Raw genomic sequence first — 15000 nt, forward strand, 5'->3', positions numbered from 1 at the left:
ATACAAACACATAGAGCATAGTAAACATCTCTTTATATAAACATGTAGCCAAACACATAGAGCATAGTAAACATCTCTTTATATAAACATGCAGCCAAAGACATAGAGCATAGTAAACATCTCTTTATATAAACATGCAGCCAAAGACATAGAGCATAGTAAACATCTCTTTATATAAACATACAGCTAAACACATAGAGCATAGTAAACATCTCTTTATATAAACATACAGCTAAAGACATAGAGCATAGTAAACATCTCTTTATATAAACATACAGCTAAACACATAGAGCATAGTAAACATCTCTTTATATAAACATACAGCTAAAGACATAGAGCATAGTAAACATCTCTTTATATAAACATACAGCTAAACACATAGAGCATAGTAAACATCTCTTTATATAAACATGCAGCCAAACACATAGAGCATAGTAAACATCTCTTTATATAAACATACAGCTAAAGACATAGAGCATAGTAAACATCTCTTTATATAAACATGCAGTCAAACACATAGAGCATAGTAAACATCTCTTTATATAAACATGCAGCCAAACACATAGAGCATAGTAAACATCTCTTTATATAAACATACAGCTAAAGACATAGAGCATAGTAAACATCTCTTTATATAAACATACAGTCAAACACATAGAGCATAGTAAACATCTCTTTATATAAACATGTAGCCAAACACATAGAGCATAGTAAACATCTCTTTATATAAACATGCAGCCAAAGACATAGAGCATAGTAAACATCTCTTTATATAAACATACAGCTAAAGACATAGAGCATAGTAAACATCTCTTTATATAAACATACAGCTAAAGACATAGAGCATAGTAAACATCTCTTTATATAAACATGCAGCCAAAGACATAGAGCATAGTAAACATCTCTTTATATAAACATACAGCTAAAGACATAGAGCATAGTAAACATCTCTTTATATAAACATGCAGCCAAAGATATAGAGCATAGTAAACATCTCTTTATATAAACATACAGCCAAAGACATAGAGCATAGTAAACATCTCTTTATATAAACATACAGCTAAAGACATAGAGCATAGTAAACATCTCTTTATATAAACATACAGCCAAAGACATAGAGCATAGTAAACATCTCTTTATATAAACATACAGCTAAAGACATAGAGCATAGTAAACATCTCTTTATATAAACATGCAGCCAAAGATATAGAGCATAGTAAACATCTCTTTATATAAACATACAGCTAAAGACATAGAGCATAGTAAACATCTCTTTATATAAACATACAGCTAAAGACATAGAGCATAGTAAACATCTCTTTATATAAACATACAAACACATAGAGCATAGTAAACATCTCTTTATATAAACATACAGCTAAAGACATAGAGCATAGTAAACATCTCTTTATATAAACATACAGCTAAACACATAGAGCATAGTAAACATCTCTTTATATAAACATACAGCCAAAGACATAGAGCATAGTAAATATCTCTTTATATAAACATACAGCTAAAGACATAGAGCATAGTAAACATCTCTTTATATAAACATGCAGCCAAAGACATAGAGCATAGTAAACATCTCTTTATATAAACATACAGCTAAAGACATAGAGCATAGTAAACATCTCTTTATATAAACATGCAGCCAAAGATATAGAGCATAGTAAACATCTCTTTATATAAACATACAGCCAAAGACATAGAGCATAGTAAACATCTGTTTATATAAACATACAGCTAAAGACATAGAGCATAGTAAACATCTCTTTATATAAACATGTAGCCAAACACATAGAGCATAGTAAACATCTCTTTATATAAACATACAGCTAAACACATAGAGCATAGTAAACATCTCTTTATATAAACATACAGCTAAAGACATAGAGCATAGTAAACATCTCTTTATATAAACATACAGCTAAACACATAGAGCATAGTAAACATCTCTTTATATAAACATACAGCTAAACACATAGAGCATAGTAAACATCTCTTTATATAAACATACAGCTAAAGACATAGAGCATAGTAAACATCTCTTTATATAAACATGCAGTCAAACACATAGAGCATAGTAAACATCTCTTTATATAAACATACAGCTAAAGACATAGAGCATAGTAAACATCTCTTTATATAAACATACAGCTAAAGACATAGAGCATAGTAAACATCTCTTTATATAAACATACAGCTAAACACATAGAGCATAGTAAACATCTCTTTATATAAACATACAGCTAAAGACATAGAGCATAGTAAACATCTCTTTATATAAACATGCAGCCAAACACATAGAGCATAGTAAACATCTCTTTAGATAAACATGCAGCCAAACACATAGAACATAGTAAACATCTCTTTATATAAACATACAGCTAAAGACATAGAGCATAGTAAACATCTCTTTATATAAACATGCAGCCAAACACATAGAGCATAGTAAACATCTCTTTATATAAACATACAGCTAAACACATAGAGCATAGTAAACATCTCTTTATATAAACATACAGCTAAACACATAGAGCATAGTAAACATCTCTTTATATAAACATACAGCTAAAGACATAGAGCATAGTAAACATCTCTTTATATAAACATACAGCTAAAGACATAGAGCATAGTAAACATCTCTTTATATAAACATACAGCTAAACACATAGAGCATAGTAAACATCTCTTTATATAAACATACAGCTAAACACATAGAGCATAGTAAACATCTCTTTATATAAACATACAGCCAAACACATAGAGCATAGTAAATATCTCTTTATATAAACATACAAACACATAGAGCATAGTAAACATCTCTTTATATAAACATACAAACACATAGAGCATAGTAAACATCTCTTTATGGAAACATACAAACACATAGAGCATAGTAAACATCTCTTTATATAAACATACAAACACATAGAGCATAGTAAACATCTCTTTATATAAACATACAAACACATAGAGCATAGTAAACATCTCTTTATGTAAACATACAAACACATAGAGCATAGTAAACATCTCTTTATATAAACATACAAACACATAGAGCATAGTAAACATCTCTTTATATAAACATACAAACACATAGAGCATAGTAAACATCTCTTTATGTAAACATACAAACACATAGAGCATAGTAAACATCTCTTTATATAAACATACAAACACATAGAGCATAGTAAACATCTCTTTATATAAACATACAAACACATAGAGCATAGTAAACATCTCTTTATGTAAACATACAAACACATAGAGCATAGTAAACATCTCTTTATATAAACATACAAACACATAGAGCATAGTAAACATCTCTTTATATAAACATACAAACACATAGAGCATAGTAAACATCTCTTTATATAAACATGTAGCTAAACACATAGAGCATAGTAAACATCTCTTTATATAAACATACAAACACATAGAGCATAGTAAACATCTCTTTATATAAACATACAAACACATAGAGCATAGTAAACATCTCTTTATATAAACATACAAACACATAGAGCATAGTAAACATCTCTTTATATAAACATGTAGCTAAACACATAGAGCATAGTAAACATCTCTTTATATAAACATACAAACACATAGAGCATAGTAAACATCTCTTTATATAAACATACAAACACATAGAGCATAGTAAACATCTCTTTATATAAACATGCAGTCAAACACATAGAGCATAGTAAACATCTCTTTATATAAACATACAGCCAAACACATAGAGCATAGTAAACATCTCTTTATATAAACATGCAGCCAAAGACATAGAGCATAGTAAACATCTCTTTATATAAACATACAGCTAAAGACATAGAGCATAGTAAACATCTCTTTATATAAACATACAGTCAAACACATAGAGCATAGTAAACATCTCTTTATATAAACATGTAGCCAAACACATAGAGCATAGTAAACATCTCTTTATATAAACATGCAGCCAAAGACATAGAGCATAGTAAACATCTCTTTATATAAACATACAGCTAAAGACATAGAGTATAGTAAACATCTCTTTATATAAACATGCAGCCAAAGACATAGAGCATAGTAAACATCTCTTTATATAAACATACAGCTAAAGACATAGAGCATAGTAAACATCTCTTTATATAAACATGCAGCCAAAGACATAGAGCATAGTAAACATCTCTTTATATAAACATACAGCCAAAGACATAGAGCATAGTAAACATCTCTTTATATAAACATACAGCTAAAGACATAGAGCATAGTAAACATCTCTTTATATAAACATGTAGCCAAACACATAGAGCATAGTAAACATCTCTTTATATAAACATACAGCTAAACACATAGAGCATAGTAAACATCTCTTTATATAAACATACAGCTAAAGACATAGAGCATAGTAAACATCTCTTTATATAAACATGCAGCCAAACACATAGAGCATAGTAAACATCTCTTTATATAAACATACAGCTAAAGACATAGAGCATAGTAAACATCTCTTTATATAAACATGCAGTCAAACACATAGAGCATAGTAAACATCTCTTTATATAAACATACAAACACATAGAGCATAGTAAACATCTCTTTATATAAACATGTAGCCAAACACATAGAGCATAGTAAACATCTCTTTATATAAACATACAGCTAAACACATAGAGCATAGTAAACATCTCTTTATATAAACATGCAGCCAAACACATAGAGCATAGTAAACATCTCTTTATATAAACATGCAGCCAAACACATAGAGCATAGTAAACATCTCTTTATATAAACATACAGCTAAACACATAGAGCATAGTAAACATCTCTTTATATAAACATGCAGCCAAACACATAGAGCATAGTAAACATCTCTTTATATAAACATACAGCTAAAGACATAGAGCATAGTAAACATCTCTTTATATAAACATACAGTCAAACACATAGAGCATAGTAAACATCTCTTTATATAAACATGCAGTCAAACACATAGAGCATAGTAAACATCTCTTTATATAAACATGCAGCCAAACACATAGAGCATAGTAAACATCTCTTTATATAAACATACAGCTAAAGACATAGAGCATAGTAAACATCTCTTTATATAAACATACAGTCAAACACATAGAGCATAGTAAACATCTCTTTATATAAACATGTAGCCAAACACATAGAGCATAGTAAACATCTCTTTATATAAACATGCAGCCAAAGACATAGAGCATAGTAAACATCTCTTTATATAAACATACAGCTAAAGACATAGAGCATAGTAAACATCTCTTTATATAAACATGCAGCCAAAGACATAGAGCATAGTAAACATCTCTTTATATAAACATACAGCTAAAGACATAGAGCATAGTAAACATCTCTTTATATAAACATGCAGCCAAAGATATAGAGCATAGTAAACATCTCTTTATATAAACATACAGCCAAAGACATAGAGCATAGTAAACATCTCTTTATATAAACATACAGCTAAAGACATAGAGCATAGTAAACATCTCTTTATATAAACATACAGCCAAAGACATAGAGCATAGTAAACATCTCTTTATATAAACATACAGCTAAAGACATAGAGCATAGTAAACATCTCTTTATATAAACATGCAGCCAAAGATATAGAGCATAGTAAACATCTCTTTATATAAACATACAGCCAAAGACATAGAGCATAGTAAACATCTGTTTATATAAACATACAGCTAAAGACATAGAGCATAGTAAACATCTCTTTATATAAACATGTAGCCAAACACATAGAGCATAGTAAACATCTCTTTATATAAACATACAGCTAAACACATAGAGCATAGTAAACATCTCTTTATATAAACATACAGCTAAACACATAGAGCATAGTAAACATCTCTTTATATAAACATACAGCTAAAGACATAGAGCATAGTAAACATCTCTTTATATAAACATGCAGTCAAACACATAGAGCATAGTAAACATCTCTTTATATAAACATACAGCTAAAGACATAGAGCATAGTAAACATCTCTTTATATAAACATACAGCTAAAGACATAGAGCATAGTAAACATCTCTTTATATAAACATACAGCTAAACACATAGAGCATAGTAAACATCTCTTTATATAAACATACAGCTAAAGACATAGAGCATAGTAAACATCTCTTTATATAAACATGCAGCCAAACACATAGAGCATAGTAAACATCTCTTTATATAAACATACAGCTAAAGACATAGAGCATAGTAAACATCTCTTTATATAAACATGCAGCCAAACACATAGAGCATAGTAAACATCTCTTTATATAAACATACAGCTAAAGACATAGAGCATAGTAAACATCTCTTTATATAAACATGCAGCCAAACACATAGAGCATAGTAAACATCTCTTTATATAAACATACAGCTAAAGACATAGAGCATAGTAAACATCTCTTTATATAAACATGCAGCCAAACACATAGAGCATAGTAAACATCTCTTTATATAAACATACAGCTAAACACATAGAGCATAGTAAACATCTCTTTATATAAACATACAGCCAAACACATAGAGCATAGTAAATATCTCTTTATATAAACATACAGCCAAAGACATAGAGCATAGTAAACATCTCTTTATATAAACATACAGTCAAACACATAGAGCATAGTAAACATCTCTTTATATAAACATACAGCTAAACACATAGAGCATAGTAAACATCTCTTTATATAAACATACAGCTAAAGACATAGAGCATAGTAAACATCTCTTTATATAAACATACAGCTAAAGACATAGAGCATAGTAAACATCTCTTTATATAAACATACAGTCAAACACATAGAGCATAGTAAACATCTCTTTATATAAACATGTAGTCAAACACATAGAGCATAGTAAACATCTCTTTATATAAACATACAAACACATAGAGCATAGTAAACATCTCTTTATATAAACATACAGCCAAAGACATAGAGCATAGTAAACATCTCTTTATATAAACATACAGCTAAACACATAGAGCATAGTAAACATCTCTTTATATAAACATACAGTCAAACACATAGAGCATAGTAAACATCTCTTTATATAAACATACAGTCAAACACATAGAGCATAGTAAACATCTCTTTATATAAACATACAAACACATAGAGCATAGTAAACATCTCTTTATATAAACATGCAGCCAAACACATAGAGCATAGTAAACATCTCTTTATATAAACATACAGTCAAACACATAGAGCATAGTAAACATCTCTTTATATAAACATACAGTCAAACACATAGAGCATAGTAAACATCTCTTTATATAAACATACAGCTAAAGACATAGAGCATAGTAAACATCTCTTTATATAAACATACAGTCAAACACATAGAGCATAGTAAACATCTCTTTATATAAACATGCAGTCAAACACATAAAGCATAGTAAACATCTCTTTATATAAACATGCAGCCAAACACATAGAGCATAGTAAACATCTCTTTATATAAACATACAGCTAAAGACATAGAGCATAGTAAACATCTCTTTATATAAACATACAGTCAAACACATAGAGCATAGTAAACATCTCTTTATATAAACTTGCAGCTAAACACATAGAGCATAGTAAACATCTCTTTATATAAACATACAGCTAAACACATAGAGCATAGTAAACATCTCTTTATATAAACATGCAGCCAAAGACATAGTTGTGCCTTTAGTAGACGGTAACATATGATGTATTCATGTATGTACCGTGTTATGATGTTCAGGGTTACATACACACAACATGCTGCTGATGTTCCTCCTCCTCTGAGCCCAGGTGCTGTCAGGTAACAATCATTGATAGATTATGGACTACAGACCAGGACAGGTGACTCTGATCTACATGACATGAACCCTGTATTAGCATGGGAGACATATAAAGGAGTATTTTAAACACTCGCCCTTCTAAATAGAAGTTCTATTGTTATTATTATATAAACATTTGGGACGTGATCGCTCTTAAAGACATAGAGCAGGTAAGACAGCTGTGAGGATGAACACTAAACTTTAAGACCCATTTATGTTGGAATGATGTTCTGTCTATGGAGCTTCATAAACATATAATATAAATATTGTAAATCAATCAGTTATGTCACTCAGAGTCAAACTGCCCGCCATCGACTTCTTTGAGTCTCCATGAGTCATGTGACCAGTCAGGCAGCTCTCTGTCCATATATGGCTCTGGGTTAACCCTTCACGTTCCAGCTAATGAAGATTAGCCTTCATTCAGAGCCCATCTACAGACTCCGCCCCCCCCAGCAGGTCCTAACTGAACCATGTCCCAGTCATGAGCCAGCATCAGAACACTGAACAGAGAAACATGAGTCTGAGCTCCGTCAGCAGCATCATAAAGCCACATGGTCCGTATGAAAGGAGCACCTGGCTCTAACGTGGATCAGGAGAGCACACCTGTGGATGATGACTGATGACAGGAGAGCACACCTGTGGATGATGACTGATGACAGGAGAGCACACCTGTGGATGATGACTGATGACAGGAGAGCACACCTGTGGATGATGACTGATGACAGGAGAGCACACCTGTGGAGGATGACTGATGACAGGAGAGCACACCTGTGGATGATGACTGATGACAGGAGAACACACCTGTGGATGATGACTGATGACAGGAGAGCACACCTGTGGATGATGACTGATGACAGGAGAACACACCTGTGGATGATGACTGATGACAGGAGAGCACACCTGTTCATGATGACTGATGACAGGAGAACACACCTGTGGATGATGACTGATGACAGGAGAGCACACCTGTGGATGATGACTGATGACAGGAGAACACACCTGTGGATGATGACTGATGACAGGAGAACACACCTGTGGATGATGACTGATGACAGGAGAGCACACCTGTGGATGATGACTGATGACAGGAGAGCACACCTGTGGATGATGACTGATGACAGGAGAGCACACCTGTGGAGGATGACTGATGACAGGAGAGCACACCTGTGGATGATGACTGATGACAGGAGAGCACACCTGTGGATGATGACTGATGACAGGAGAGCACACCTGTGGGTGATGACTGATGACAGGAGAGCACACCTGTGGATGATGACTGATGACAGGAGAGCACACCTGTTCATGATGACTGATGACAGGAGAGCACACCTGTGGATGATGACTGATGACAGGAGAGCACACCTGTGGATGATGACTGATGACAGGAGAGCACACCTGTGGATGATGACTGATGACTGGAGAGCACACCTGTGGATGATGACTGATGACAGGAGAGCACACCTGTGGATGATGACTGATGACAGGAGAGCACACCTGTGGATGATGACTGATGACTGGAGAGCACACCTGTGGATGATGACTGATGACAGGAGAGCACACCTGTGGATGATGACTGATGACTGGAGAGCACACCTGTGGATGATGACTGATGACAGGAGAGCACACCTGTGGATGATGACTGATGACAGGAGAGCACACCTGTGGATGATGACTGATGACTGGAGAGCACACCTGTGGATGATGACTGATGACAGGAGAGCACACCTGTGGATGATGACTGATGACAGGAGAGCACACCTGTGGATGATGACTGATGACTGGAGAGCACACCTGTGGATGATGACTGATGACAGGAGAGCACACCTGTGGATGATGACTGATGACAGGAGAGCACACCTGTGGATGATGACTGATGACAGAACCAGCGGAGTGGAGGGTCCAGAACATGGTGCCGTGTCGGCGTCCTGTTTGTTTTGGACACACCTTGATGTAGTCTAAAAGTTCAGCCATGATCAGAGACTCTCTGTTTCCTGTTTTCAGCGTTTCCATGGAAACCATAAAAACATCAGACTCATCAACAGGATCAATAAAAAGCTGACCAGTCTACATCAGTGAACAGAAGCCGGACCTCCACCTGCCTCGAAAAGGTGTGACCTTTCTTATGTCTCCACGGCTGGAGGGCGGGGCCTGTGGCACTCGGGCCAATGAGGTTTCACTGAAAGAAAACAACCAACCAGGTGTTAGCTCGAAGCTACAGTCTGTGTCAACAATGTTTGATCAGTCTGATTGGCTGTGATTGATTGACAGGTGTCAGGTGGTACCTTTCAGTGGGAGGGTCCTCTCTGTCTGAGCACACCTCACCTGAGAACACACACAGGTACAACACACCTTCACTTCCTGATTCCAAGTAGAATGGATCTGCTGAGTTCTGAAGGACCATTTAAGAACCAAAGAAAAACATGACAGAACTTAACAGAACAAAACGTCCGAGAGAACCTCAGAACCTCAGACATCAGAACGTCAGACATCAGAACGTCAGACATCAGAACATCAGACATCAGAACCTCAGACATCAGAACCTCAGACATCAGACACCAGAATGTCAGACATCAGAACGTCAGACATCAGAACATCAGACATCAGAACCTCAGACATCAGAACGTCAGACATCAGAACGTCAGACATCAGAACCTCAGACATCAGACATCAGACACCAGAACGTCAGACATCAGAACCTCAGACATCAGAACCTCAGACATCAGAACGTCAGACATCAGAACCTCAGACATCAGAACGTCAGACATCAGCTCGTCAGACATCAGAACGTCAGACATCAGAACCTCAGACATCAGAACCTCAGACATCAGAATGTCAGACATCAGAACCTCAGACATCAGAACCTCAGACATCAGAACGTCAGACATCAGAACCTCAGACATCAGACATCAGACACCAGAACGTCAGACATCAGAACGTCAGACATCAGAACCTCAGACATCAGAACGTCAGACATCAGAACCTCAGACATCAGAACCTCAGACATCAGAACGTCAGACATCAGAAACTCAGACATCAGAACGTCAGACATCAGAACGTCAGACATCAGAACGTCAGACATCAGACATCAGACACCAGAACGTCAGACATCAGAACCTCAGACATCAGAACCTCAGACATCAGAACATCAGACATCAGAACATCAGACATCAGAACCTCAGACATCAAAGCGTCAGACATCAGAACCTCAGACATCAGACATCAGACACCAGAACGTCAGACATCAGAATGTCAGACATCAGAACCTCAGACATCAGAACCTCAGACATCAGAACATCAGACATCAGAACCTCAGACATCAGAACCTCAGACATCAGAACATCAGACATCAGAACCTCAGACATCAGAACATCAGACATCAGAACCTCAGACATCAGAACCTCAGACATCAGAACGTCAGACATCAGAACCTCAGACATCAGAACGTCAGACATCAGAACATCAGACATCAGAACGTCAGACATCAGAACGTCAGACATCAGAACCTCAGACATCAGAACATCAGACATCAGAACATCAGACATCAGAACCTCAGACATCAGAACCTCAGAACATCAGACATCAGAACATCAGACATCAGAACGTCAGACATCAGAACGTCAGACATCAGAACCTCAGACATCAGAACATCAGACATCAGAACCTCAGACATCAGAACGTCAGACATCAGAACGTCAGACATCAGAACCTCAGACATCAGAATGTCAGACATCAGAACCTCAGACATCAGAACATCAGACATCAGAACATCAGACATCAGAACGTCAGACATCAGAACGTCAGACATCAGAACCTCAGACATCAGAACCTCAGACATCAGAACGTCAGACATCAGAACCTCAGACATCAGACACCAGAACGTCAGACATCAGAACCTCAGACATCAGAACCTCAGACATCAGAACATCAGACATCAGAACCTCAGACATCAGAACCTCCGACATCAGAACGTCAGACATCAGAACGTCAGACATCAGAACCTCAGACATCAGAACCTCAGACATCAGAACCTCAGACATCAGACACCAGAATGTCAGACATCAGAACCTCAGACATCAGAACCTCAGACATCAGAACATCAGACATCAGAACCTCAGACATCAGAACCTCCGACATCAGAACGTCAGACATCAGAATGTCAGACATCAGAACCTCAGACATCAGAACCTCAGACATCAGAACCTCAGACATCAGAACCTCACACATCAGAACCTCAGACATCAGACACCAGAACGTCAGACATCAGAACGTCAGACATCAGAACCTCAGACATCAGAACCTCAGACATCAGAACGTCAGACATCAGAACGTCAGACATCAGAACCTCAGACATCAGAACCTCAGACATCAGAACATCAGACATCAGAACCTCAGACATCAGAACCTCAGACATCAGAACCTCAGACATCAGACACCAGAACGTCAGACATCAGAACCTCAGACATCAGAACATCAGACATCAGAACCTCAGACATCAGAACATCAGACATCAGAACGTCAGACATCAGAACCTCAGACATCAGAACCTCAGACATCAGAACATCAGACATCAGAACCTCAGACATCAGAACCTCAGACATCAGACACCAGAACGTCAGACATCAGAACCTCAGACATCAGAACCTCAGACATCAGAACATCAGACATCAGAACCTCAGACATCAGAACATCAGACATCAGAACCTCAGACATCAGAACATCAGACATCAGAACCTCAGACATCAGAACCTCAGACATCAGGGTACTCACTGTTCTGCAGGCGGCTCGTCATGTCTGAACTGTAAACAGAGAGAGAGTTCTGATGGTAACCTGAGGGGCCGTCACTGTGTGTGTGTGTGTGTGTGTGTGTCTGTGTGTGTGTGTGTGTCTGTGTGTGTGTGTGTGTGTGTGTGTGTGTGTGTGTGTGTGTGTGTGTCTGTGTGTGTGTGTGTGTGTGTGTGTGTGTGTGTGTGTGTGTCTGTGTGTGTGTGTGTGTGTGTGTGTGTGTGAGAGTGAGTGAGTGAGTGAGTGAGTGAGTGTGTGTGTGTGTGTGTGTGTGTGTGTGAGTGAGTGAGTGAGTGAGTGTGTGTGTGTGTGTGTGTGTGTGTGTGTGAGAGAGAGTGAGTGAGTGAGTGAGTGAGTGTGTGTGTGTGAGAGTGAGTGTGAGAGTGAGTGTGTGTGTGTGTGTGTGTGTGTGTGTGTGTGTGTGTGAGTGTGAGAGTGAGTGTGAGAGTGAGTGTGTGTGTGTGTGTGTGTGTGTGTGTGTGAGTGTGAGAGTGAGTGTGTGTGTGTGTGTGTGTTACCTGGGAGGTTCAGGTACCATGCTCATGTAGTCAGGGTTGTCAGTGGCTCCGCCCCCTGATGACCCATAATGCTCTGCTGCTTCCTGTTGGCCTGTAGTGTCCTGCCCTGTGCAGAGTGAGGCATGATGGGAAATAAAATCACACATCCTCTTTGAGTCTCCTCTTCACAACACAGTGAACACGCCATCATCCTCAGTGAGCAAGGTTCACTCAATATCCCATCATGCATCACGCTTCAAAGACATTTATGGAGAGTGGCGTTTCACTGAGCTGCTCTCAGCGTGAGTCACAGATTGTGAGCTCAGTTTGTCGTCATGGCGATGAAGCACACAGTGAGTCATGATTTAGAACTGTTCAGTGAAAGTCAGTTTATAAAACATCGTGACTGGAGGCCATGTTGTTGTTTACTGTTGTTGTTGATCCTCGGCCAACAATGACATCACTGTCTGCGGCTGGCGAGAGAGCGAGGAGTGCTTCCTGTAACAGGGGAGCAGGGCAGGAGGACTCACCTGGCCCCTCCCTACGCTGAAGGACTGGATGCTCATTGGACGCTTGCCCTGGACTCTGTGTGACATCACTCTGCCTGTTATGAGGCCGGAGCAGATTATAGCATTAGGGCTGATCAACAATGAAGTGATCAATAAGCAACGATTGGTTGTTACCTGACAACTTGTCGAACAGGTACGTTGTGTGGGTGTTGTCTGAGGGGGCGTGTCCTCTGAGTCAACAGATCCTGCTGAAGAGCTGCGGTCAGACGTTCGACCAGACGATCTCGGACACGACCAGAGGCGTCCTAAAACAGAGACACAGGTGTGTTGATGGTTGTTATCAGTAACAGGTGTGTTGATGGTTGTTGTCAGTAACAGGTGTGTTGATGGTTGTTGTCAGTAACAGGTGTGTTGATGGTTGTTGTCAGTAACAGGTGTGTTGATGGTTGTTATCAGTAACAGGTGTGTTGATGGTTGTTGTCAGTAACAGGTGTGTTGATGGTTGTTGTCAGTAACAGGTGTGTTGATGGTTGTTATCAGTAACAGGTGTGTTGATGGTTGTTATCAGTAACAGGTGTGTTGATGGTTGTTGTCAGTAACAGGTGTGTTGATGGTTGTTATCAGTAACAGGTGTGTTGATGGTTGTTGTCAGTAACAGGTGTGTTGATGGTTGTTGTCAGTAACAGGTGTGTTGATGGTTGTTGTCAGTAACAGGTGTGTTGATGGTTGTTATCAGTAACAGGTGTGTTGATGGTTGTTGTCAGTAACAGGTGTGTTGATGGTTGTTATCAGTAACAGGTGTGTTGATGGTTGTTATCAGTAACAGGTGTGTTGATGGTTGTTGTCAGTAACAGGTGTGTTGATGGTTGTTATCAGTAACAGGTGTGTTGATGGTTGTTATCAGTAACAGGTGTGTTGATGGTTGTTATCAGTAACAGGTGTGTTGATGGTTGTTATCAGTAACAGGTGTGTTGATGGTTGTTGTCAGTAACAGGTGTGTTGATGGTTGTTATCAGTAACAGGTATGTTGATGGTTGTTATCAGTAACAGGTGTGTTGATGGTTGTTGTCAGTAACAGGTGTGTTGATGGTTGTTATCAGTAACAGGTGTGTTGATGGTTGTTATCAGTAACAGGTGTGTTGATGGTTGTTATCAGTAACAGGTGTGTTGATGGTTGTTATCAGTAACAGGTGTGTTGATGGTTGTTAACAGGTGTGTTGATGGTTGTTATCAGTAACAGGTGTGTTGATGGTTGTTGTCAGTAACAGGTGTGTTGATGGTTGTTATCAGTAACAGGTGTGTTGATGGTTGTTGTCAGTAACAGGTGTGTTGATGGTTGTTGTCAGTAACAGGTGTGTTGATGGTTGTCATGGT

The 15000-nt window shown here is 37.8% G+C and overlaps 1 protein-coding gene across 6 annotated transcripts in view; it reads right to left on the reverse strand.

The window, feature by feature from the left end:
• Positions 1 to 9875: 9875 nt before the first annotated feature.
• ttc24 (tetratricopeptide repeat domain 24) overlaps positions 9876 to 15000 on the reverse strand; it is an 11076-nt gene continuing 5951 nt past the window's right edge. For 5 of the 6 annotated variants that reach the window (XM_079343886.1, XM_079343885.1, XM_079343887.1 and 2 more), the window contains 6 exons: positions 13801 to 13931; positions 13648 to 13721; positions 13139 to 13244; positions 12606 to 12634; positions 10121 to 10160; positions 9876 to 10014 (listed from right to left, as the gene is read on the reverse strand). In XM_079343886.1, the coding sequence (XP_079200012.1) occupies positions 9903 to 10014; positions 10121 to 10160; positions 12606 to 12634; positions 13139 to 13244; positions 13648 to 13721; positions 13801 to 13931 (492 nt within the window). In that variant the 3' untranslated portion in view covers positions 9876 to 9902. The remainder of the gene's footprint in view (positions 10015 to 10120; positions 10161 to 12605; positions 12635 to 13138; positions 13245 to 13647; positions 13722 to 13800; positions 13932 to 15000) is intronic. The other variant, XM_079343889.1, reaches the window with a different exon arrangement.

The sequence above is a fragment of the Symphodus melops genome (assembly GCF_947650265.1).
Source record: "Symphodus melops genome assembly, chromosome: 5".
NCBI lineage: Eukaryota > Metazoa > Chordata > Actinopteri > Labriformes > Labridae > Symphodus > Symphodus melops.